The sequence below is a fragment of the Osmerus eperlanus genome, chromosome 20 (genome assembly GCF_963692335.1).
Source record: "Osmerus eperlanus chromosome 20, fOsmEpe2.1, whole genome shotgun sequence".
NCBI classification, from domain to species: Eukaryota; Metazoa; Chordata; class Actinopteri; order Osmeriformes; family Osmeridae; genus Osmerus; species Osmerus eperlanus.
This window is the reverse complement of record NC_085037.1, coordinates 6,835,406-6,860,634: the sequence shown is the minus strand read 5'-3', so window position 1 is coordinate 6,860,634 and position 25,229 is coordinate 6,835,406. Positions and strand designations below refer to the sequence as shown.

General features: G+C 47.5%; 3 protein-coding genes and 1 long non-coding RNA gene across 6 annotated transcripts in view; 2 read left to right on the top strand and 2 right to left on the bottom strand.

Moving 5' to 3' along the window:
• Positions 1 to 620: 620 nt before the first annotated feature.
• aste1b (asteroid homolog 1b) lies at positions 621 to 4,582 on the bottom strand. The gene is made up of 8 exons (XM_062486590.1): positions 4,312 to 4,582; positions 3,939 to 4,189; positions 3,519 to 3,785; positions 2,706 to 3,428; positions 2,365 to 2,645; positions 2,033 to 2,243; positions 1,688 to 1,871; positions 621 to 1,535 (listed from the first exon to the last, which is right to left on the bottom strand). Exons 2-8 carry the CDS (start codon positions 4,174 to 4,176, stop codon positions 1,205 to 1,207), a joined length of 2,235 nt encoding a protein of 744 aa, XP_062342574.1. The 5' UTR covers positions 4,177 to 4,189; positions 4,312 to 4,582; the 3' UTR covers positions 621 to 1,204.
• Positions 4,583 to 4,924: 342 nt separating this feature from the next.
• Positions 4,925 to 11,950, top strand: smarcc1b (SWI/SNF related, matrix associated, actin dependent regulator of chromatin, subfamily c, member 1b). The gene is made up of 28 exons (XM_062445618.1): positions 4,925 to 5,275; positions 5,503 to 5,622; positions 5,755 to 5,840; positions 5,989 to 6,070; positions 6,349 to 6,441; positions 6,630 to 6,699; positions 6,836 to 6,905; positions 6,980 to 7,055; positions 7,157 to 7,282; positions 7,444 to 7,526; positions 7,628 to 7,734; positions 7,830 to 7,889; positions 7,962 to 7,999; positions 8,121 to 8,236; positions 8,381 to 8,452; positions 8,591 to 8,704; positions 8,816 to 8,969; positions 9,162 to 9,272; positions 9,465 to 9,524; positions 9,681 to 9,939; positions 10,013 to 10,093; positions 10,189 to 10,238; positions 10,363 to 10,483; positions 10,579 to 10,718; positions 10,797 to 10,931; positions 11,094 to 11,226; positions 11,449 to 11,535; positions 11,733 to 11,950. Exons 1-28 carry the CDS (start codon positions 5,108 to 5,110, stop codon positions 11,810 to 11,812), a joined length of 2,892 nt encoding a protein of 963 aa, XP_062301602.1. The 5' UTR covers positions 4,925 to 5,107; the 3' UTR covers positions 11,813 to 11,950.
• A 149-nt stretch (positions 11,951 to 12,099) lies between these two features.
• Positions 12,100 to 12,863, bottom strand: LOC134006674 (uncharacterized). The gene is made up of 3 exons (XR_009927961.1): positions 12,714 to 12,863; positions 12,353 to 12,483; positions 12,100 to 12,229 (listed from the first exon to the last, which is right to left on the bottom strand). It is a non-coding gene; the product is annotated as an uncharacterized LOC134006674 (long non-coding RNA).
• Positions 12,864 to 15,526: 2,663 nt separating this feature from the next.
• Positions 15,527 to 25,229, top strand: part of cspg5b (chondroitin sulfate proteoglycan 5b) — an 11,450-nt gene continuing 1,747 nt past the window's right edge. The window contains exons 1-5 of one of the 3 annotated variants that reach the window (XM_062445955.1): positions 15,527 to 16,029; positions 18,927 to 19,710; positions 21,418 to 21,606; positions 22,269 to 22,344; positions 24,667 to 24,834. In XM_062445955.1, coding sequence (XP_062301939.1) covers positions 15,942 to 16,029; positions 18,927 to 19,710; positions 21,418 to 21,606; positions 22,269 to 22,344; positions 24,667 to 24,834 — 1,305 coding nt within the window. In that variant the 5' untranslated portion in view covers positions 15,527 to 15,941. Of the gene's footprint in view, positions 16,030 to 18,926; positions 19,711 to 21,417; positions 21,607 to 22,265; positions 22,345 to 24,666; positions 24,835 to 25,229 lie in introns of all 3 variants that reach the window. The other 2 variants (XM_062445954.1, XM_062445957.1) reach the window with 2 other exon arrangements.

The following is a 25,229-nucleotide window of genomic DNA, read 5'->3' as shown; positions in this document are numbered from 1 at the left end:
AATAGCTTGTAGTTTGAACAAATTAGCCAGTTAGAACACAAAGCATCCTGTAGCTCGGAGCTCTCTGGGTGGGGTGCAGATCATGGGCTGAGACCCTGACACTGTGTGTGTGTGATATATATATATATACACACACACACACATATACAGTCAGCTCTGGAAGTTGGCGTTTAAAAAAGGCTGGCTATTGAAAAGAACCTGACCCCCAGTTAAGTATGGAGGAGTTAATGTGATGTTGTTTGGCTGTTTTTCCTCCAAAGCCCTGGGAACCTTGTTACGGTACATGGCATCATGAACTCCATGAAATACAAATAATCCAAGTGATTCTGGCTGCCTCTGACAGGAAACTAAAACTGGGTTATTGTTGGATCTATCAGCAGGACAGTGATCCTAAACATGTCCAAATCAAAAAAAAAAAAAAAGGTTAACTGAACACAATCAGTTTGCTGCCATAGCTATCTCAGTCCCCTGATCTAAACACCATTGTAACCCTGTGGGCTGAGCTGAAGAGAGTGCATAAGTGAGGATCTAGGAAGCTGGATGACCTGGAGAGATTCTGTCCAGAAGAATGCTCCAAGATTCCTAGCTCTGTATTCTCCTACCTTAATAATGATAAGGAGAAGACTTAGTGCTGTTTAATTGACAAAGAGAGGTTGTACAAAGCAAGAACTGTAGGAGTGCCAATAATTGTGGCACAAATGGTTTCATTAAAAAGAATCAAACAGATTCTTTTTTTTCTCCAAAATAAATATACTTCAATTGAATGTCGGTTCTCTTTTTTTTCTTCCAATGTGACATTGATCTAAATAAATGTTTATTTATCTTTGCCAGGAGTGCCAATAATTCTGGAGTTGATTGCATCTTAAAAAAAAACAATACCAAGTACAAAATCTATAAGTAAAAATTATTTTAAAAATTGCGAGTTTCAATAGATTTATAGATTTCATTACAATATGAAGGCAGCTGCATAAAATAGAAGACCATAGAGGTGGTTGTTGAGATGACTTGAGCAGCTTTAGAAGCTAGTTCATGTCTTCACGGACAATAAAAAGGCATCAGTTTACTGTCTCCTCTCCTCTGCAGAACATCATCTGCTTTTCCCCAATAAAAGCTTTACATGCTACATAAACCCCTCGCTGAAACTGACAGGTTAAAAATAATGCAGGAATTAAGTTTATACATTTAAAAAAGTGCATTGTGAGTATTATTCATAATTATTTTCTTCTTCCTCACTCATCAGCAGAGCAAAGCGGTTGTTGATCTCCTGTGAGGGAGGACCTCTCTGTCCACCTCCTCGTCCTCCTCTTCCTCCTCTTCTCCCCCTCCCTCTGCCCCCCTGCTGACTCCCCCCCCTCCTCCTACCCCTCTCTGATGAAGGGAAGGCGGGTATGGTTCCAGTGTTGCAGTTCCCCACTGCAGCCAGCAGGGAGCAGTAAAGCTGCCAAGAGTGAGGAGCCCCGACCAGGAAAGACTCAGCAGGGCGACCCCCCTTGAGACAACGAACTAACCCATGCACCAAAGTGCCACTGAACAACCTGGGAGGACGACGGAGAGAGAGATGAGACAGGAGAGAGAGGGGTGGGACAGACACAAAGTGAAAACATTAGTCATGGGCCACAACATTTTTTTGTATGGACAGCATGATTTCTTTAATTTTAGAATGATGTGTGTGTGTGCCATATATTACCAAGCAATGCAGGGTTCTGGCAGGGGGAGACACAGCACCTGGTTCAGACAGAGCGTGCTCCAGAGGCAGGCTTGCCATTGGCTGAAACAGTGAGCTACTCCCATATCCAGGCCACGCCTCTCCCCCTGCCGCATACGCTGTCGTTCCAGGCCCGCCCAGATGTTTTGCTCTGCTGTCTGGCCAACTGGCAAGATATCAAGGAAAACGGCTGACTTATGATCAATGATAATTAGTTCCATCTTGCATTTCCATAGAAAAATATAGAAAATGTGTTTGATTCCCAGTGCATTTGGATAAACACACACACTTTAACAAAGGCACACATGCTGTGAGTAACATGCATACCTCCAGGCTGGTTGTTACGGGCCACCTCCCCATGGATCATGCCCAGCAGCAGAGCCTGTAGCTGGGGCAGAGAGGGAGCAGAGCTTGCCTCTCTCATCCAGAAGCCTGTTACGGCCACAGGCAGTCTGAGGTGAGGAGGCACCCCGGTCAGGGCTGACGGGTTCACCCTCAACACCTCATACAGGACCCCCAGTCGCTGAGGGAGAGGAGCCTATGACAGGAACCAGACACAACTACAGTAACACATTTTAAAATATATATTTTTTTAAAGGAAAGTAAAACCTGAATAGTTGCCTGGAGAAAAATCGACATCTGGCAGTTGCCATAGGTACCTTGTCAAGAGTGTCCAAGTGCAGCTGGGTCCTGGGTGGCTCGGACTTCACCTGACTCCGCCTCAGGTTCAGCTCCTGCCTGTCATACTCCTCCACACAGACAGGGGGCAGAGCACTCCCGCCACTACCCACCCCTCCCCCACCACACCCCTGAGGTCCCACCTGGTTTTCTTTCCCCCAACACCCCTGTTCCTGCCCCCGACCCACACCACCCTGACCAACACCCCTCCCTCTCTCCCCCCGCCCCCTCCCACCTCTCTTTCCTAAGCCTAAGACCCCTTCTTCCCTTATATTTTTTCCTTGGCTCAGAGCCTCCTTGTTGCTGCCTCCTTGTCCACTACTCCTGTTTAGTTCCCCCTGCTTGGCGCCCTCTGGTGGGTCCCCCTGAAGGAGGATCCCATACAGAGCCTGCCGTATGGCTTGTGCGGTGCAGTGGCTGCTGGGTAGTCGGCTGTTCTCCACCTGTGGCATGAGCAGGACCCTTCTGAGCATCAGGACGTCCAGCAACATTGATGACAGCGCTCCACGCCACGCTGCCCTGGAAAACCACTCTGGCGTTGGGGTAGAGCCAGCAGTCGGCCCCCCCGGTGGTACCTCCGGAACTCCTGAGAACCACCGAGCCAGAGAGCTGTGTGGGGTCAGGTGGTACTCCTTCATACCCTCCAATAGGAGGGAGCTGAGGTCATTGCTCCCTCCTCCACCTCCCCTTCCACCCCTCCCACCTCCCCCCATCACCCTCCTCACCTCGTCCAGCACCTCCCCCACCCCTCTGAAGGAGGACAGCCAGATGAGGAGGCCCTCAATAAGAGGCGGGGGGGTCTTCCGCTGTCCCCCGCCCCCCCCCGCCCTGCTCAGGTTCAGCAGGGAGAGGAGCGTGTCTGTGCCCTTGGGCGTGGCGTAGTCGTTACCAGCCAGCACGGCGCACAGAGGAAGCAGCTCTCGGTTCATGCCACCGAAGCGCTTGCACAACCTGTTAACGGTGTAGCGGCGAGCAGAGATGAACCGGTCTGGGCCTTTTCCATTCACGTTAGTCCACTGGAAGAAACGGAATGGCAGATAGCCACCTAGGCAAAGAGAGAAGGAAGGACGGTTGAATAGAAACTATTCATGAAGGCCTTGTGTACATCAGGTATGAAACACTGAGCAGCACCTACCTGGCAGGTCAAAAATGAAAAAGTCGCTGTCATTGGTCAGAACTGGGCAGCCCCACTCATTGGCCAGACAAGCAATCTCCAGGTCTGCTTCGGCCGGGCACTGAACCAATGGTACACCTTGCTGGGAGAGGACCTGGACGAAGACACGACTGGTGAGGAGCGGGAGGACTGAGGCATGGCGACCGTGGGCCAACGAGTCCGCCTCTTTGATCTTGCTCTGCAGGCGCTGCCTCAGGGTGGAGAACTTCTTATCACTGGCATCCATACCTCACAATGACAACCAGAATTTCACAGACACACTTTACACACTTTGACTGGATTCATTCAACCACTTTAATAAGTCAATTTGTAATATGTACAAAGTACAAATACAGTATACATGCATTTCAGTTCATGTTAGCTAAAGTGGAAAGTCCATACCTCCGTCCAGCACCACGTAGGGCTGTATCCTGCAGGCAGACAGCGCTGACAGAAACTCAGAGAGCAGGCCAGAGAAAGCATCATAATCTCCTCCATGTTGCTGGTCCAACCCATAATTAAAGTACAGCCGAAAAAACAGACTACATCCGTCGATGATCAGCCGACTCTCCTTGAACCTCACGTCCTGAAAGAATTCTCTGTTGCCCTCCACATAGCTCGTCAGACCATGCACCCCCATACAGCCAGATAACCTGAAGGCAGGGAGAGGGACAAAGGGGAAGGTTAGATGCGCTGCTCGTTGCCTACAGTTTAGCTCTTAGAGCGTCGTGCAATGCTTTAGATCAAAGGGTTTGGTTTTCGATAAGAAATGCACCTGCATACTGTAGAGATGCCCAAGCCAATTTAATGTGACTTCACTTAGTGTTTCAGGGTTAGCTAGCAATAAACCACCTGCAGCTCCTAGTTACTGTTTGACAGTAACTAACTGTCAAACAGTCAAACTGGACTTAAAATATGTTTCTTTAAAAACATGAATCGTGAAAAGCATGTACACTTCACGTGGTTACCTAAACAGTATGTCAGAACTACAACAGCTACGGCTAACAAGCGTGATAAGAACATAAGCAAACTTTCTCTAGCTTTATTTTTCCTAGTTCCTTACCCGACGGTTTCGACAAGGGTTCTCCCATGTGTACGGATATTTCCGCTAGGATTGTACTTGTTGGCTTCAAAATAAAAGCCCGATTTCAGACGAGAAAATCCCAAAATGTTTTTCTTTAAAGGGACGGGCAACCATGAGTAGTTTTTCCTTTTATTGTAAGGCAACTACTGAAACTCATTGTAAAATCCCTCAACGAACAAACGCATTAAATAAATTATGTGTATTTCAATAATACTTTATTAATAGTAATTTATTTTGAAAGGACTGAATCACAAATAACCGGAAATCATGTTCCCGCACTGTAGGTACATTCGTTTTGTTCAAATGGTGATGGCTTTGTAGTTGCAGACTGTGAAATAGAGTACGATCTGTACACCGCGGGGCAGCACGGGAATCATAACTTTTATATTTCAAAACCGCCGTGGGTTGCGCAGTTAGCAAGCGGGTAGGCTGGCTAGCTTGCATAATTTATCCGTTATTCAATCCAATACAGTAGCAAACGTTAATAATGGCAACAATGTCTGGTGGACCGATCCCCGGGCCCAGCCAGTCGGGCAGTGGTACGGGAATGTACCGGAAAAGGGACGGCAATCCGTCTTCGAAATACTGGGAAAGCCCAGAGATCCTAGCGCAGTTGGAGGTGGTACGACAGTGGATTGGCAAACACTACAAAAAGGTAGCTAACTAGCTAGCTATTTCTACAGTAGTCTAGCATGTATGGAAACATGTCTTGTTGGTTGGGATCCACAAAGCACGCTTTTTCGGGATCCAGTTGAGTGATTGTGCGTAGCGATGATCGTGAGTAGGTCCTTGGGAACTTGGGCCTAGACTCTGATACTTGGGTAGAGGACTATTTCGTGCGACCACATTCAAACGGTTATGTGTATGTGTCTGTCTGTGCAGTATGTGCAGGTTGACCCTCCCACCTGTCAAGCCCTGGCTGCTTTGACTCTGCAACTTCTGCAGTTCCAAGAGGACACCTTCGGTAGACGGTCTAACAACCCCACACTCACAAAACTACCCGTGAGTGTCTAACGTGCACCGCACTGCCAAGCACATTGGAATTTAAAGTGTTCCTCAGACGGCAGTTATAAATGGGTCTAGCGACCTCTAAGCCGAATGTGTACGTGTACTACGAGTGCTTTTGTTCCGCAGGCGCGCTGCTTCCTGGACCTCGGAGCAGGAGGAGGACTCTGCCACATCCTTGGCTCTGCCTACAAATTCAGAACAGAGCAAGGCTGGTGAGTGACGATTGATCCGTAGTCCAGAGGAAAATTAGCATCTCGTTTAAAAGGGACAATTGCATGGTATGATTTCATTGAGCTTACTATAGACCAACAAGCTTTCTCTGTTGCCCCATTTCTCCCCTGGCCTGGTCTTAACCTCTAGGCGTAGATTTGATCTGCAGAACCCGTCCAGAACAGAACGCAATGTCGAGATGTTTGTCACCCTGGAGAAGACTCTAGTCCAGGTATCTGACAGCCACACACTCACAAATCTCAACATGAGCAGACAATATGAATCAATGAAGTTGGCAACCGAGGTACACAGGTGTGAATGCAGTTAAGTAACCATAAGTGTGTGTGTGTGTGTGTGTGTGTGTGTGTGTGTGTGTGTGTGTGTGTGTGTGTGTGTGTGTGTGTGTGTGTGTGTGTGTGTGTGTGTGTGTGTGTGTGTGTGTGTGTGTGTGTGTGTGTGTGTGTGTGTGTGTGTGTGTGTGTGTGTGTGTGTGCGCGTGCTCATCCACAGAACAACTGCCTGTCCCAACCCTTAGTGTACCTGGATTCAGATATGGATGCAGACCTGGCCGGCAGACTGAGTGACATTGTCTTAAAGCATCAGGTAAACTCTTACACTAGATTCCACACACAGAGACAGGAGAAGGGGAGGGTGGGGGGGTCCGAGGGTGGGGGGGTCTGACGGTAGACGACTGGGTGGAAATTTGTCTTATTTGTCATTGTCTTGTTGTAGCACCGAGCACACGGTTTTGAGTTGCAAAGGCATCTGGGTAATATAGTTGTCTTTTGCAGGGCTCTCTGACTGAAGACCACAGCCAGGCCTCTCATCATGTCTATCCCTCACTGGCCTCCACTGACCAAGGTGTGTGTGTGTGTGTGTGTGTGTGTGTGTGAGAGAGTGTGAGTGAGTGAGTGAAAGTTATATTTAGCAACCCTGTGTGTTTATTAATAAAATCCTGTTTATTATTATTATTGTGTGTGTTTCTCCTGTATCTCAGATGAGTGGGTGCGTCCTGTCATGCGGAAGGACAAGCATGTCCTGGTCCACTGGGGCATGCATCCTGACAGGTGAGACACACACAATACACACTCACAAACACACACTGGCACACTACCTATTCCTAAATGTGCTTGTCCTGCAGCTATGACGCCTGGCTGTCCTCCAGTGATGTGGAGGGAGATGTAGAGGAACAGCCACTCCCCGAGAGACCCTGGAGGGTGAGCACACACACAACCTTGAAATAGAAAGAGTTAATCATTCATAGTTGGTCAGCATCTTATATCTTTCGGCAATTGTGTGTGTGTGTGTGTGTGTTAAGGTACATGCGGGGTGGGTGTTGGACACTGATGTCTTCAACGAGTGGATGAACGAGGAAGACTACCATGTGGACGAGAGAAGCACCCCCCTCATGCTCCGCAAGCGTGTCCATCTCAGAGACCATCAGGTGTGTGTGTGTGCGTGTGCATGTTTGTATATCGCCATCCTACCTGTCTGGGGTTGTAAATACTTTTGTAAGACCACTGTATGAGAACAAGGAGTGATACTGCAGAAGAGACTTACCTAAACCATTCAGTAAGTGTTCTGACCCCCCCCCCCCCCTCGCAGGACCGCAAGGCAACCCCAGCAAAGAAAAGACGGCGCTCCCCCTCCCCCCCCACAGAAAGCAAGAAGAAAGGAGGGAAGAAAGGGTGAGTGATGTACATGCCGTTCACGCGGAGCATTCCCACCAGCCTATAGCGTTGGAGAAGGGTCATGTTTAATCATGTCTGACCCTGCCTCTCGTCTGCAGGAGGAGGCGTGGCCACCAGGAGGGGGAGCAAGATGAGGACCTGACCAAAGACATGGAGGACCCCACCCCTGTGCCCAACATGGAAGAGGTCATCCTGCCCAAGAATGGTACGCACCCACACACACACACACACACACACAGCTTCAGATAGGAGTGTGTGCAGCTTAATGTTGATTTGTCTCTGTGTTTTTCCTGTCTGCAGTCAATCTGAAGAAGGACAGTGAGAATACGCCTGTCAAAGGAGGAACCATGGCTGATCTCGGTGTGTTGGTGTGTGTGCGTGTTAGAGAGAAAATGTATGACTCACTCTCAACATCTATTTTGTTTCTTTCAGATGAACAGGAAGATGACTTCCCACTTCCTGGAGGAAGGGTAACCGTGACATCACTTCCTCTTCTTCCTATCACAAGCAGTTTCCAGTCACACTGCAATGGCATGAAGACTAAGACGTGCGTGTGCGTGTGCGTGTGTGTGTGTGTGTGTGTGTGTGTAGGAAGAGGAGGAGGGCAGGGGGGAGATGTCTCGTCTGTCTGAAGGAGAAGACAACATCACAGAACAGACTCATCACATCATCATTCCAAGCTACTCCTCCTGGTTCAACTACAACAGGTAACCACACTCACAAACTGTCTCAAACACACACATTCTTTCTCTCGTGCACACCTTTAAGGAAGAGTTCATGATGATCAGTGAGGATCCAACTTTAAGTTGTGTGTGTGTGTGTGTGTCTACGTGTGTGTGTCTACGTTCCAGTATTCACCAGATTGAGAAACGAGCCCTGCCTGAGTTCTTCAACGGGAAGAACAAGTCCAAATCTCCAGAGATGTGAGTACCTCAGGACTAATGTACACACACACGCACTGTACCTCAGAACTATTCAGATGCAATTCCACATATTTCTGTATAGCTGAGTATATCATGGAATTGTGTGATTTCAAGTTTTTTGGGGGGTTTGTGTTGTAGATACCTGGCATATCGTAACTTCATCATCGACACCTACCGCCTGAACCCCCAGGAGTACCTCAGCTCCACATCCTGCAGACGCAACCTCACTGGAGATGTGTGTGCTGTCATGAGGTCTGTGTGTGTGTGTGTGTGTGTGACGTGTGTGAGCGAGCGAGAGATGTCATGCCAAGCTTCATTTGTGTGTATATGAAAGAGAGCAATGAACTAAGTGTGTGTGTTTAGAGTGCACGCCCTGCTGGAGCAGTGGGGGCTGGTGAACTACCAGGTGGATGCAGAGAGCAGACCCCTCCCTATGGGCCCCCCTCCCACCCCCCACTTCAACGTCCTGGCTGACACCCCCTCTGGCCTGGGCCCCCTGCAGCACAGGCCTCTGCAGGTAACATACTGCTGTGTCCTCCTGACACTGAACCTCCTGACTCTGAAGGAGCAGGCTTTTAGGGATGGTAATCCTGTCATGGGTGATGTGTGTTTCATTTCCCCAAGCTCTGTATTTTGACTCCAAATATCCTTTCACCCAGTAACATCCTCTCTCCTCTATCTCGGTGTCTCTCGCCCTGATCTCGACCAGGTCTCCGCCTCTCAGCACATGTTGCATTTCCCAGAGCGGAGCAGAGACAAGCCGTCAGACATTCAGAACTTTGGCCTGCGCACCGACATCTACGCCAGGAAACACCCCAAGGTGAGACACTCTCACACACACACGCACGCACAGACACACACTCTCTTACACTTGCACACACACAGGCTTGCAATGCCACAATACTGGCACATATCACCCCGTCTCTGTATCTCTCTCTCTCTCTCTCTCTCTCTCTCTCTCTCTCTCTCTCTCTCTCTCTCTCTCTCTCTCTCTCTCTCTCTCTGTCCTCAGAGTAAGGGGGCGAGTGCAGGTAGGGAGTGGACAGAGCAGGAGACACTCCTACTGCTAGAGGTGAGCCAATCAGCAAACAAGAAATCATCCTCTTCCACCAATGAGGAAAGGAAGTATCATTCTATGAACATTCACTCCCACCAATACCATCTAATCTCCATCCATCCATCTCTCTCGCTCTCCTTCCATCTCTCTTTCTCTCCTCCTCTCTCTCAGGCCTTGGAGGTGTACAGGGATGACTGGAACAAGGTATCGGAACATGTGGGTTCTCGCACCCAGGACGAGTGTATCCTTCACTTCCTACGTTTGCCAATAGAAGACCCCTATCTGGAAGACTCCTCCTCCTCCCTAGGCCCATTGGCCTACCAGCCTGTTCCTTTCAGCCAATCAGAGAACCCTGTTATGAGCACCGTGGCGTTCCTGGCTTCCGTGGTCGACCCGCGAGTTGCTTCCGCCGCCGCCAAAGCAGCGCTTGGTTAGTGTGTGTATTGTCTGTGTAAGAGTGTTTATGTGACCATGTGTGTGTAACCTTTACTTTCTTTCTCCAGAGGAGTTCTCTCGTGTGCAGGAAGAGATGGTTGAGAGAGATCTAGAATCTATTTCTGTCTCAGTTCAGCATGAAAAGACAGGTGGGGTGTTTGTATGTGTGTGGTGATGCTAAGTGTGGTGTTTTTGTGTTGCAAACAATATCCATATCCAACGTAAAACTCCTCTTCTCACTTAGAATCGATGGATTCGGACAAAATGGAGACAAACTCCCAGCAGCCCCTGCAGGTGATGCCACACCCCTGCTTACACCAAGACCTTTTGATTGGTTGTGCTGAGATTGTGATTGTGCCATACTTATCGTTTAGTCCTTCGTAGAATGTACAGTGTGTTTTGTGTGTTTGTGCACCAGGTCACAGGGAGAGTGGATGGACAGAATGTTCCAGAGCTCAGCGTTGGAGAGATGTCAGAGGGAGACCGGGTGAAGAGAGAGAACGCTGAGTCAACCGTATCGGAAGAGAGAGACTTACAAGGTGTGTGTGTATGTGTGTGTTGCTCACGTTACATACAAGATAATGTGTGTGTGTGTGTTGTGTTTATACTGACGGAATGTCTCCTGATCTTGCAGTCAGGGGGGAGGAGGAGGGTGTGCTGCGAAGGATAGGAGAGGGGGAGGAGACCAGAACTGGAGGAGAAGTGGAGCTGGCCGAGGCCACCGTCGCCACGGCAGCAGCAGCAGCTCTGGCCTCGGCCGCCACCAAGGCCAAGGTAAGTCCCGCCCCATCCGACACGTACACTGGCCTATCAGGAGAGAGCGAGAGGTTTGACTGGGCTCCTGTGTTGTAGCACCTGGCTGCCGTGGAGGAGAGGAAGATCAAGTCCCTGGTGGCTCTGCTGGTGGAGACCCAGATGAAGAAGCTGGAGATCAAGCTGAGGCATTTTGAGGAGCTGGAGACCATCATGGACCGCGAGAAGGAGGCTGTGAGTCTGACCAGTTGTCTGCTCACTAATACATCTGCTCCCAGGGATCCTGTATGATGCTGTCATGGAACCTTCTTAAAGTGATATCTGTTGTGATGGGCCCTGCTCTATCTCTGTGTGTGTGTGTGTGTGTGCGTGTGTGTGCATGGTATGTGTGTGTAGTTGGAGCAGCAGCGTCAGCAGCTGTTGTCAGAGAGGCAGAGTTTCCATGCGGAGCAGCTGAAGCATGCAGAGATCAAGATTCGCCAGCAGAGGGAGCAACAGGGACAGGCACCGTACTCACTCCAACATTCAGGTCTGCCAGCTCACTCTCACACACACACAATGTTGGCAACAACACCACACCTTTCAAGATATACCTAAATAGCACATACCATTCCACATTCACCACACACACCCAAACAGCATCAGCAACAACATCACACCTTTCAAGATATTAATAGGACACAAAAACACCTACCTGCAGACAGTCACAGATTTGGTTATGTCAGATCTTAACTCCTACCCACCCCTACAGGCCAGTCCATGCCCGTTCGGGTGATGGCCGGCGGGGGAAATGCCCAGACCATGGCCCCACGCCACCCTGGAGCCCCAAACGGCATGTGTGAGTCCAGCGAGATGCTAAAAGCTCTTTAAAATGACCTGGACTTCAAGTTAGACACACTTAATCACAATCCCTTCTAGTTAATCTGAGATGGTGTCTACTAGATGCAGTGCACACGCATGAGTTAACTGGTAGAGGCTCTGAGCCCAGCCCTGTGAGTCACCACAAAGGTGTTCTTCTTCTCCTCTCCGTCTCAGACCCTGCCGCCACACAGCCTGATGGGATAGCAGCAGCCCAGGCAGGTCCTCCAGCTCCACACCGAGGAGGAGACTCATGAGACACTGCAGTCTTCACCAAACACACCCACTCTTTCTGTGTATACTGTCTGTGGCTCCGCCTGTTTGATGACTGTTGCATATCTCTGTCCAGAGTTGTTGATCTCTGCTCAATAAAGTTTGTTTTATATTAAACAAAATATTTTTTGAAATCCTCTGTTCTTTCTAAATGAGGTAAACCTCATTTCATTAGTGGCACTGTGTTTATTTCACAAGTTGTTTTATTTTTAAAGAACTTTATCTACAGTAGTAGGACTGGTTTTACTGCATGCCTAGAGGTGATTCAGCATTTGAATGAGTCATGGATGTTTATTGTTTTTATTTACTTAAATGTTTTAGTTAAAGTGGGCATGTCTGCTGACACATCCATAAATGTCTTGCCACAAACTTGGGATGTGGTCATTCTTGTCTATGATGTCCTGAAAAAGAAGCAACACAAGTTTAGCAGGCCATCTGTACCTTCAATTCTGTAATGATATGATACACACTTCAGGTAAATCATCATGTCCCACATCACCACTCACTCCACAGACATGACTTACCATTATTTTTTGTAATACAGTATACTGCCCCAACAATTGCCACAATTCCCAGTACGGTTAAAGGGTTAGTGGATACGCTCACAGTGGCCGCAGTTAACAATGCTTGCCCGAAGCCAACCCTTAAATTGGTGCTGGAACGAAATTAAATGTGGTATTACCATTTCAAAGGTGAACCTTCAGCTCATGATCACTTAGATACATTTAAACTAAAACTATTAAATTTTGTTCATTAAGCCGATGCTTGAATCCAAAGAGACGTACAAATAGAGCGGACACTGTAACAAGTACAGCAGAAAATCAGAAGTTCATAGTTTTACACTGTTGTAAGTTAATACTTTTCTCTTACTTATAAATCACTTACATGACCATATCCATTGTTTACAATTATTCGTAGCCCTTTGAAGCTGTTATGTTCAAGTCTGGTGTCATCAAAGTTTGTTTATTCAACGTGCAAATAACATCCACGTAGAGATATTGTCTACAGTAGTTGATACCAGGGCAGTACAATAGGTTGAGGTTGGAGAAGGAGGAAGCGTTTAGGACTGGGGATAGAGACAGATTCAAAGGGTTGAAGAACAGGTTTAGCAACACTTTTTGCAAAACACAACACACAATTCTCCACGTAACACACAAAATTCTAACAGGAAGCATCTTGATTTCCTTTTTTAAAACACAACCAATCAAAATGACACACTATTTCATCGGTGCCTCACACTAACTCCTAACATGTGCAAACACTCATTGCTTTACTCAACACCAACCAATCATAGCTTTAGAATAGACCTATAAATAGCCTAATTTGAGTTGATTTTCAGTGGTGGGTATAATTTGAACCTTTACTGTAGAAAAGATAACAGGTATGTAACAATAGACTGTAATATACACATGTTCTAATGTACACATAATAGCTGTTTCAGCACAACTAACTGTATACCATACACAAACATATTTTAGCACCCATGCATCCATTGACTGCAGTGCACTGTATGATTGGTCACAGTCTGGTGGATTACTGTATCATACCGTGCAACAGTACAGTGACTGTAAGAAGACATTCTGACAATATTGTAGAAAATAGTATATATTACTGTATGCTACAGTTCATGGCACACACAGACACCATTCTGTAATCACCTTTTTCAAAATTAGGTTTGGTTTCTGTCCTACTACACTCTTTCTTTTGTACTGTATAATACTGTATTCACAACCACAAATGCTTATAGTAAGAAAATAAGTTTGGTTTCAATCTTGTTTTTGTGTTTACCATGAATTTTTCATCATCTCTGCCATTTACTTTCAATCTTGAACAGAAATGTACAAAGGAGCTCATGAAAGAAAAGCTTTAGATTTTGAATAACTGTGTGTATATGATATATACAAAAATGTAATATAATGGCAAAAGTGTTTGCAACATGAGACAAATGTGTGCTTTTGAGACGTGTTTGTGATATTTTGAATGCAGTGCTTAATTTTGCAAGAGAAGCGAGGCATTTTGCAGGGGGAAATGCAAAAAAAACTGTGATTCAAGTTCCAAATCCTCCTCTTTTGTTTATCAGGGTCACATAAAAAGGCTCTCTCTTGATAGAGTGACTTAGGATTTCAGCCACTTCTATTGTCTACTGCAAACAAATTTAAAGCAGGCTACTTCTGACAAAGGGATGAAACTAAAGAAAAACAATGAAACTAAAGAAAAGGAAGGGACAACAATTATTCTCTGGTTCTACTATTTCATAATTAGCTTATCATACTTTGTGTTTGAGGGTGTAAGAGGATACACTGAAGTACAAATGCATATTTACATGCAAACTATTACACACACACATCCGTGTACACACACAGATCTGTGGACGGCTGACTTGTGGGGTAGTTGGACGTTGCAAGCACCCCATGCTGAGCAACACAGGAACAAGAAGGAGAGACCGCTGAGTGCTGAGCGGATGATGCGCCCCTAGGTACTCACACACGCACGCACACACACAGCATGTCCACTGAGGTGTGCCATTCAGACACTCTGGTCCTCAGCGAGATCCATCTGTTCTACCAGATCTCTTTTACTTTCACACACACTCCAGCCACTCAGCACTCACCACTTCCTTCCTTCCTTCTCTCTCTCTCTCTCTCTCTCTCTCGCTCTCTCTCTATCTATCTCTCTCTCTCTCTCTCTCTCTCTCTCTCTCTCTTTTTTAGCTCTATCTTTGTCATTGTGTCTGAACATTAAAGGGGTGTCATGAAAGCTGATCATGAAAAACTCTGAAAAATACGTCTAGCAAAAGTTTCACAAATGTTCAGTGTGTGCTCCAGTGTGTGTGTTTTTCATGGGGGATGGGTGCAGTGTGAGGGCACAGACACAGTTTAGTTCTGCTCTGTTTGGCAACGCATCAGTGAACACCATCTCTCTTCTATCTCCCTCGCCTTCCCCAAGCTCTCTCTTCTTCTCCGACTTCATCCTCTTCCTCTGCCACTATCTGGCTCTGGCTCTTCCTCCCTCCCCGCCTCTGTCTTCAACCTCGGTCTCTCAACCAAACACACACACCCACCATGGAATGAAGGTACTTGAGAGGAAAATTGACATTTAGGGTCGATGAATGGGAATTGAGTATTCTTGGGGAGGGGAGTTATGAGGATGTGGGGGTATTAGTGTCCGAGGGGCGGGTATGAGGGAAGGGGAGTTGAGAGGGGTTAGTAGTAGGTCAGGTAGCAGCTGCCCTGTCTGCCCCCCGTCCCATCCCCCCTCCTGTTCCATCCCAATGCTAAGAAGATTAGACTACTCCCTCCCCTGTCTGTACCCCTCCATCTATACCCTCCCCATCCTATATAAAACCCCAAACTGCACCCCAGTTTACCCTAACAACCTGCCCCCCACAACACATGCACATGCTGACTTAACCCCATTGGGCTATTATTTAATGCTAGGAACTGGAGCTTGTCGGGCACGCTACTGTCTAAAATGGAGTTTATTGACTTCCAATCGAAATAAAACATGTTCAATCCATACTCTATTTCTCCCTTTCTCTTTCTTCCCTCTCCCTCTCCCCCGCCTCCACTCCCTCTCTCCCCACCCCAACAAACATGGAATGATTACAGTAATATACATGGGGAGGGAGGGAGAGAGGGAGCGAAAGAGAGAGAGAGAGTAAGCTATGTGTATATCACTGGCACGTTCTCATCGTTTTCGCCTCTCTCTCACACAGCGCGCGTGCCTCTCGCATCAGCGGCGGCTTAACGGATCGCTCGTGCAAGAGTGACCGGGCTCATTAAAATCCAGTCTACACCGTCCACCGGCCGCGCGCTCTTCCCGGTGGCACTGCTGGACACATAGAAACGCGCTAACAGCGAGTGAAGCTCCATATGGAACTATGAGACCGGTGTAGACCTGTTAACGGACATTATTTGAAAACGGTGGACTATATTGATGGTGCCATAACGAACATGTCGAGACCGGAAAATATCTGAACTCGTTGACCATTTGAATTATACACTGCCTAACCTTGCCTACCGAAGCCGGTATCCAGTTGAGTGAGTGTAGTGGGGTCTAGCCTATTTAATTGACCGGTAGTGTTTGCCAGTGTCTGAGGAATTCGAGGCCGGAATGGCAGTGCACGGATGTAACCGGTCAGGGATCAGGCAGGTGCTGCTACACATCTTTATGCTTCTCATCCCTCTAACCGCCGCTCATGGTAAGATTGCTGTTCTCTTTTTATTTATCCTGTTCGAGTGTATGCGCGCGTGCGTTTTACTCTATGCGTGTGCGTGTAGGTATGCCTCCCGTTCATATCTGATGTAGGCTACTATTTCCCGGTCTGGGAGCTTTACACATCACTCAAGCTGATGGCACCCATGGCAACAAGCCACAGGTCAACGCCATGGCCTCCTGGATAGCAAATGAACCATGATATGGAGAACAGGGGTCTGTGAAGGTTTGCATTTGAGCAGGGACGTGAAAATAGGGAGGTGAACAGGGACAGACAGTAGCCTACGGGGCGGGATGCATTGGCTGCGCACAGATTGTTTTATACGCAGCGACACGGCCAAGGCAGGCATGGCCAAGACAATAGCCGGATTAGGTGCGCTATGGCCGGTCTTCAAAAACCTATTCATGCCGCTGCCAGAGTTGCCATTCCTCCACACCTAAACAGAGAGTAAAGACAACCAAAGCCCATCTCCCTCTTTTCTCTTCAACGTTTTTTCAATTTTTCCTCTTGAAGTCTAATGATGACCCCAAAGCCCCAGCCGTCTGAGGAAGGATTGTCTCCGTGACAGAAACAACGACGTTTCTCACGCTTGGTCAGTCTGCTCCAAACTGGTTCTCTTGCAGTGTCTTATTCTGATTCTTCCCTAGGCAAAAACAGAATCCGTTACTAGTCTGAGAAGACCGCAACGCTGCCCAGCAACAGGGTGGCGCGTGCGCGTATCCTGGGAAGTCTTCAGGGTTCATGGGCACGCGCTGTCGTGGCATCCTAAAAACACCACACGCCCCTGAATGCTTAACGACGCGTGAACTTGAGACACAGACAAGTAAAAAAACATAGCTTGAACCGTTATTATCTAATTACATAGTAGGCTATTCAAGCGGGTCTAATTCGGACTTAACTTGGTCCGATTTTGAGGAAAACTTACTTAAAGAACAAAGTGGATGCACCTGTGCAAGCAATAAATATGCCTAATTAACACGGTCATACAAACACACAAATACACACACTTGCTCCTGGACATTGTCCAAACTCCATGTTGTTTTCTATGTGTTTGTGGGCACCGCCTCATGCTTGGTCTCTGCATGTGCTGATCCATGCTGGGATGCCCATCTGCCCTGTAGACTTAGAGAGCAATGACCTGTCCAAATGCATCCCAGTCACACCATGAGTGTGTGTTTGTGTGTGTCTGTGTGTACACCAAATTTGTTTGTACACCAACTGGTGGTGGACTGTATATTCTTATAACCGTTGGCTCCCCTGCAATGAAAGAGAGGAAGGCTGGGAGTCTGAGCTCTGACCAACCACAGCATCGTCAGGTGATCTCAGGTGACCTGCTATGAGATATGTTACCATGGTGACAGGTTGTATGTGATCAGTTCACTGACAGTCCCTCTTTGTCAAGGTTCTGTATAATGATACAGACACATAGTGCACAGCCCAACGTTCAGGCCTGCTGGCTGACTCACTGACAGAGAAAAAAAAAGTTGTTGAGAAAGTATAGGTGAGAAATAATTGTTCTCGTCCGGGCAATAATTAACAACTATCTTAGTGTAGAAGAGGAAGTAAAGAAAAAATAAAGACAAAAGTGAAAAAAGTGGTGGAAGAAAGAATGAAGGAGCACAGAGGACTGTCTGTCTCTCCAGCCTCTCACACTCTCCTCCTTTCACCGCTGCACCCTCTTCACATCTCACCATGGCAACAGTGGCAAGAGTGTGTGTTTGGAGTCCATGTGAATGTATGTTTCTGTGTGTGTGTTTGATTTCAAAGGCTCACATGCTTTCCTCAGGTCCTCAAGACTCTAAGCACGTTCAGATTGTTTAACATTGAATCCAGTCCAGACACTGAACGCACTGCTTGACTGATTTGTCAAGCCGAATGCAGAGCTGGATTGGTAAAGCATACCACCAAACTATGTGGACATTGGCTGACTCACATTAATTTGCTGGATGCAGTTTCATCCCACTCCTCCCTTTTGCAGCTCTGTATCTCTCTCTCTCTCTCTCTCTCTCCTCTCTCTCTCTCTCTCTTCTCTCTCTCTCTCTCTCTCTCTCTCTCTCTCTCTCTCTCTCTCTCTCTCTCTCTCTCTCTCTCTCTCTCGCTCTCGCTCTGTCTCTCTCTCTCTCTCTCTCTCTCTCTCTCTCTCTCTCTCTCTCTCTCTCTCTCTCTCTCTCTCTCTCTCTCTCTCTCTCTCTCTCTCTCTCTCTGTCTCTCTGTCTCTCTCTCTCTCTCTCTCTCTCTCTCTCTTGCTCTCTCTCAACTTTTCTCTTTCCAACTCTCTACCTCCATTCCTCATTGCTACCTCCCCTTGTATCTTCCTCTCGCTATCTCTAGCTCACACATAAAGTGGTCACACCCCCCTTCCCCCAATCCCCCCTGTTCCCATCCCGGTTCCCCCATGTCCCCAGATTGCAGTGAGTCCTGTGTGAGCAGGACTAACCTATAGCTCTCTAAATCCTAATCTAATCCCAATCCAGCCTCGGTCAGTAGAGCACATTAGTCAATCACTGTTCCTAATCCAGAGCTGCTGCTGCTGCTGTCCATAGGAGGGAGTGGATCTGTCTCACTTCTGACTTCCTGTCCCTTGTATATCATTAGAATGTTTACTGTCCCAATCATTCATCTATCATTAGAATGTTTACTGTCCCAATCATTTGTTTGTCCTCAGTATGTTTGCCCGTACTAATGGAGAAGGCTGGGATACAAACACTGCTGACTTTGTTGCTGTTTAACTGTTGTTGTTTAGGTCCTCTATTTATGAGAGACCTGGTTAGACCTTAGAACATGTTAGATTGTGATAGATTGGTTTAGATGTGGTTAGACCTTGTTAGACAATCACTTTGGATCCTTTCTTGATGTTCTTTTTACTCATGTTTCATTCACAGGTCACTCCTCTTTGGCTTCTGCAAGAAGACAGAATCACCATTTCAACCAATCATCTGTTGCTGTAGCGCGGGAAGGGCGTGGTGACAGGACAGTTCTCAGCGATGACTCAGCGGAGAGAGACCTCCTGATTGGAGCAGGAATTGGTTTAGGGGCTGGACTTCCTCTCAGCACTGTCAATCGGCACCCTTCTCATAAACATGCCCACCTTGATTTCCCGGAGGAGGAGACAATCACGGAGGAGCTCACAGCGGGCGGCGGAAGTCCTGACCAGCCAGCACACTTCTCCTCTGATGACATCATCACAGTGGAATTCCACAGCCCAGCCCCGGACACGTCCATGGCCTCTGACCTTTATCCTGATTGGATGAAACCTCCAAAGCCCCTGCAGCAGAAGTCAGGAGACCCCACTGCCTGGACACTGTCTGACTTCTACGAATACCTGTCCCCCGACGATGACCTCTCAGCCCTGGATACGACCCCCAACCCTGAGCCCTCCCCCTCACCTCCGCCCGACATGGAAGATGAGAACCCCCTCCTGGTTGGCTCTCCCGTTGTCCCTGACAACACAGAGCCCAACAGCAATGCCCAACCCACCCAACCCCCACCAGTGGTGCTCGTGGGTCAAGGGTCAGGGATGGAGGAGCGGGAGGGTCCAGACGGGTGTAGTTTGGGGTTTGTGAGGTCGGAAATGGGGACATGCTTGTCCCAGTGTGACAGCCAACCAAACTTTTGCAACAACGGTGGGGTGTGCACAGCTGTGGCGGGGATAGGAGCATTCTGCAGGTTAGACTGACACACACAAACACACACACATCACATCTACCTTCAGTCTTTTTTTGTTGGCTTTTGTTTGACCATAGAGCAGAGTGTGTGAGTGAGAGACTTCTGACAGATGGAGGTCAGGGACCAGTGCTGTTTCTGACAGAGTTAAGATGGCTCTCACACTGATGCACTGTACAGACATTATTTAGGACAGACTGAAACCCTGCTGAGGTCAGCATATGACACACAAACGCACACACTCACACACACACACACGTACACACGCATACACACACGCATGCCCATGCACACTGCCTGTGATGAGGGTCCGCCGAGGTCTCAGCAGGGTCCTTAAAGGATTAGCAGTGTTCCTGGGGTGTGAAGAGCGTGTGTGTGTGTTTGGGGGCGGGAAGGGGGAGGGGTTGTATGTGTGTGTTGAGGGGAGGGGTGGGGCCTCCATATGCTCATACAGTCACCTCGCTGTCTCTCTATTCGGCCCTTTGCCATAGTGACACGTTATCGTTACAGACACACACACTCCCCACTAACACCTGTCACTTGTTGTCTTCTACCATCTCCACTTTACATCAAGCCCTGTCAAGCTTCCAACACAGCCCCCCTCCCTCCCCCTATAAACCTGCTTATATCAGGTCTATAGAATTGAGGCCAACCCTGACACACAACCATGTATAAACTATGCGGTTTTGACCATCTTACCACGAGCAAGTTAACGTCTATCACTTTAATCAGTGTTTAGATATACTCATCCATCCATTAACACTGACCAAAGTTCACTTCCCTCCACGAGGCTACCCACAGAGAGAGAGAGATAGAGAGCATCAGTATTACACTTAACCGTAGGATCTCACACTCACGCACACACACCCACACTCCCACACACCCACACACACACACACACACACACACACACACACACACACACACACACACACACACACACACACTCCCACACACCCACACTCCCACACACCCACACACACACTCCCACACACCCACGCACACACACACACACTCCCACACACCCACACACACACACACACCCACACACACACACACACACACACACACACACACACACACACACACACACGCACCTGGTTCCATCTGTCCTGGCATGAAGCCTCAAGTTTGGAAGCTCCAAGGTTGACTGCTTCTTACCTTGTCATAGCTGCTGAGTAACAACACACACACATACACGCACGCACAGGCACACACACACACACGCGCGTAGGGCGGGTACAAAAAGACAAGCGCACAGACAAATGCACACACAAACATACACACACTGATCCTCTGATCCCATTACTTACCAGCCTGAGGGCTGACTCTGACTCCTTGTCAACCCCAGTGGCCATATGTACTGACTGGGATGCACCATGCTGTTCATAACACTGCAACAGAGTCTCTGTCGATTTTGTACTGCAGGCAACTTAACCATGCTAAGTCTTTGACTGTATTTTGACCAAAACAGTCCACCATTGACCATGACAATAGTAGCTTAGTATTTTACTGTAAACTTAAATCTAATATTTTACTTCTGCTCCTTTGACTGTGACCACAAATAACATTTCAATCTGTTTGACTGTGACCACAACAACATATTCATGACCTTTATCAAGACTTCTGTAGGGTAATGACATCATTACAATTCTCCCCTCTCTTTCTCCCCCCACTCTATCTCCCCCCTACCTCTCTTCACCCTTCTAGGTGTAATGTGCAGGATTATATCTGGAATAAGGGCTTGCGCTGTGATTGGGTGATCACTGAGTTCCAGGTGCTGTGTGTTGTGGTGGGCGTGGCCTCTTTGATGCTCCTCCTCCTCCTCATGATCATTGTCTTCTTTGCCAAGAGGCTCCACCTCCTCAAGAAAGAGAACAAACGGCTACGCAAACGCAGGTAAGGAATCACACACACGTATGTGTGTGCATGTATGTTCGTGTAGGTGCGCACATGCCCGTGTGTGTGTTTGAGTGTGAATGTGTAAAGTGTGTGTGTGTGTGTTTATGTCTCATTTACACCTTCACTTCCCATCCACCCAGTACCCACAGTGCCCTATCAGATGTGAGAAGAGACAATCAACAGGACAGAGAGACTGAGATAGAGGGTTAGAGAGGGAGACAGAGAAGAAGGAGGGACTGAGAGAGGGAGATAGAGCGGGTAAGGATAACATGGGAGTGAGAGTGAAAAAGAGAGAGGATGCTGACTGAAGTGGACAAGCAGAGCCTCTATTTCATCGGCTAAAACTAGGCCAGCCTGACAGTGCATCTGTGTGTGCTTGTGCAACAGAGAAAATGTGTTGGTCAATGCATGCAAATGTATGTGTATGACCTACATATACAGTACTGCAGCCAGAAGGGTTTACCAGAATTCAAACTGTCAGAAAGAAACAGAGACAGAGAAAGATAGAAACAGATGGATAGAGAGAAAAAAGAAGCCCATTTAACTGACAAATGTACAGCTACTGTTGTGACAAACAATGGCATTTGTAATAATAAAAACTGCCTTCTGTCTCTTTTCCATCTCTCCATCTCTCTCTCTATAACCCTCCATCCCAGTAGTAAGTACCGTCCCCACAGTGAGCCACAGACGGATGGTTTCTCTGTCTCTACGGTAACGGACGGCTCCCACCCAAACGTAAGGAAACTCTGTGACTCCCCCCCGCCCCCCCCCCCAAGCCCACGCTCACAACCTGGCTTACTATGACAACATTATATGTCAGGTAATCCACCTCTTCTTTCCTCTCGTTTGCTCTCCCTTCTTTCTTTCTCTCTCTCTATCTCTCTCTCTCTCTCTCTCTCATTTCAGTCTCTCTCTCATTTCAGTCTCTCTCTTTCTCTCCTTCTTTCTTTTTAATTTTCCTCCCCCCCACCTCACTTTTCCTCCTTCACCTGCCTCTCATACGTTCCATCAGCACTATTTCCTTTTCACTCCCTTTGCTTTCCTTGTTCTCTCTTTTCACCTTTTCCTCATCTCCAGTCATCCCTCTCTTCCGACACATTTCATCCCCCTTGTTGTCTCTTGCTTTTCACTGCGGGCTTCAGTCTCTCTCTCTCTCTCTCTCTCTCTCTCTCTCTCTCTCTCTCTCTCTCTCTCTCTCTCTCTCTCTGTCTCTCTTTCTCACTCTCTCTTATTGTCTGCTCGTTTGTCTGTCTGTCTGTCTGTCTGTCTGTCTGTCTGTCTGTCTCTGTGCCAGCTGTCTAACCAACCCATGCTAAAATAAAACATAAGGCAACATGCACACACACCTGCTCATCCCCCTCTCCCAGCTGACCCATTATAAGTGTTTCATTATGATGTTCAGACAGATGTTGTACCCCTCTTTGCCCCCCCCCCCCTTCTACACTAATCATCCCCCCAGAAGCCCGTGGGCAGACACACATGGGAATATAAGCCCAAGTACTCTTACTATAAGGTAAGCAGAGCCACAATGGCCCCTTGGCCATGATTAGTTTCTCCAGCTGGCTATGCTTTTAGCTTTACCCCCCTGTGCAACTGAGATGCCCTCTTGGATCTGCACGCGTGATGAACCCAAACCCAAATACCTTCCTGGTTCCTGAATGGTTACTCAGTTGCTGCCTCTTAAGAGGTTGAATGACCTCGACCCATCGTTGGTTTTTGTTCATACAGCTATGCAGCATTGCAGCTTGCTAAACCCTCACCAGTTCTTCCACATGTTGTTTCCTTTGCAAAACCCCTTCATCCATCCTGCTCCGCCACTTACAACTGCACTCATCACTAACCCCCTGCGACTGCCCCCCTCAAGCCTAATACAACTCTGGAGGCCATTTTGGTTTCTTCTTTGCTGAAGTATCAATTATCCCATTTTCTTACCCATTTTTGCAACACTTTGTATTGATGAACTTTGTGTGTCTTTGGGCTATAAATGGGGGAATTGGATTTTCAACACAGGGGGGCTGGAGTTTAACTTAATCAGTTATTGATTTGAATTTGAGTTTACAACTAACCCAGCTCCTCTGGGACAGTTACTTTACCCTTTGTGGCTGTAGTGGATTGTTGGCCCGTTATTTAACCTTGATTCAAAAGGTTGATAAGTTGTGCTGTTCACATACATTTAAGTGAACAGCACTGGACTCATGAACTAGGCTATGGGCTATCATCCAGTATTGTTAACTCAGATGGATGGAATCCAAAAGTCCTGTGATTGATTGATGATGCCTGACCTACATTGTGACGGTATCCAACACTGTCCTCCATGACCTTCACGAGATCAATGGATGGCACACACACACACACCACACACTGGAACGCCTACTATAAACACACAGACACACTGTAAACACAAACTCTTTTTATTATTGACATTTGTAGAGCCTACTTCATTGACTCTACATTAGCAGGGTTTACAGCTGGACCAGTGCAGTAGTCTGCAGCTCTGATGACATTTGCAGGGTCGGAAGTGTCACTATTCGCTGGCTGCGGGTAATGTGCTGGATCCAGGATGCTATGAAATGTCAGTGTTAGAGGCTAGAACCCCCCCGCTGGTATTTGATTTGACCCACATTCTAGTGAATGTCAAAGGGTTGATTGGTCACTCTGAGAACTTGCTGACATTCCATTAGTCCCTCAGGTAAAGGGCTTTGCAGTCGGTCTGAATGCTCCTCAGGTTATGTAATTGTGTCTTTAGATAAACAACTTTTACTGGTCTTCTCAGACAATTCCATCAAACACACATTATGTACACATGCATACGCACCTAAACACAACCACTGTACTGGTCATAGAAACACAGACACACATCAATCTAGGAGACAATAAAAGAGAGAAAGAAAAAATTACAGTGTGCTTTCGTTGTTTAAAAAGTTTACCCAGTTTTTTAAGTTCACTTTAACTAGGTGCGACGTGGGCAGGTTGCAGATGAGTGTGTGTGTACAGGCACGTGTGTGTTGGTGTACACGCACGTGTGTGTGTGTAACGTGTACGTTACGCATTCCATAGGATGACCCTCAGAAGCTGGAGGACCCTGTGAAGTCCCCTCCCCCCGTAGAGGAAGAAAACCTGAACATCAGGAACTCTCATTCGCCAAAACATGAGAACAACCGGCCAACTTCTGTTGTCGACCACGGCCATGGCCCCACCCCTAACAACACTGAAGAAGCGCCGGAGGTAAACTCTCACCAGAACAACATGGTATAAAACCACCAGCCCCCACACTGAGACTCTAGAACAGCAACATACCATCAGCCCCCACACTGAGACTATAGAGCAACCGTATACCTCAGTGTACAGATATAAGCACTGAGCTCAAATCACACCCTATTTCAGTAGAAAGTACCTATTAGTCTATACCACTGCTGCTGAATACTGTCCAATAAGGGTCCAACAATTCCGAATAAGTTTAAATGAAACAAGCCTTGGCCAAATACTTGGACTGTTCAATATATGTATCTCACAAGTATATCTATTATATACTTTTAGACTTTTGTCAAAAGTAGCGCAGTGTATGAGGATTAGGGTGTGACTTGAGACACACAACGCTAACTTCAAAACCATCTTTTACC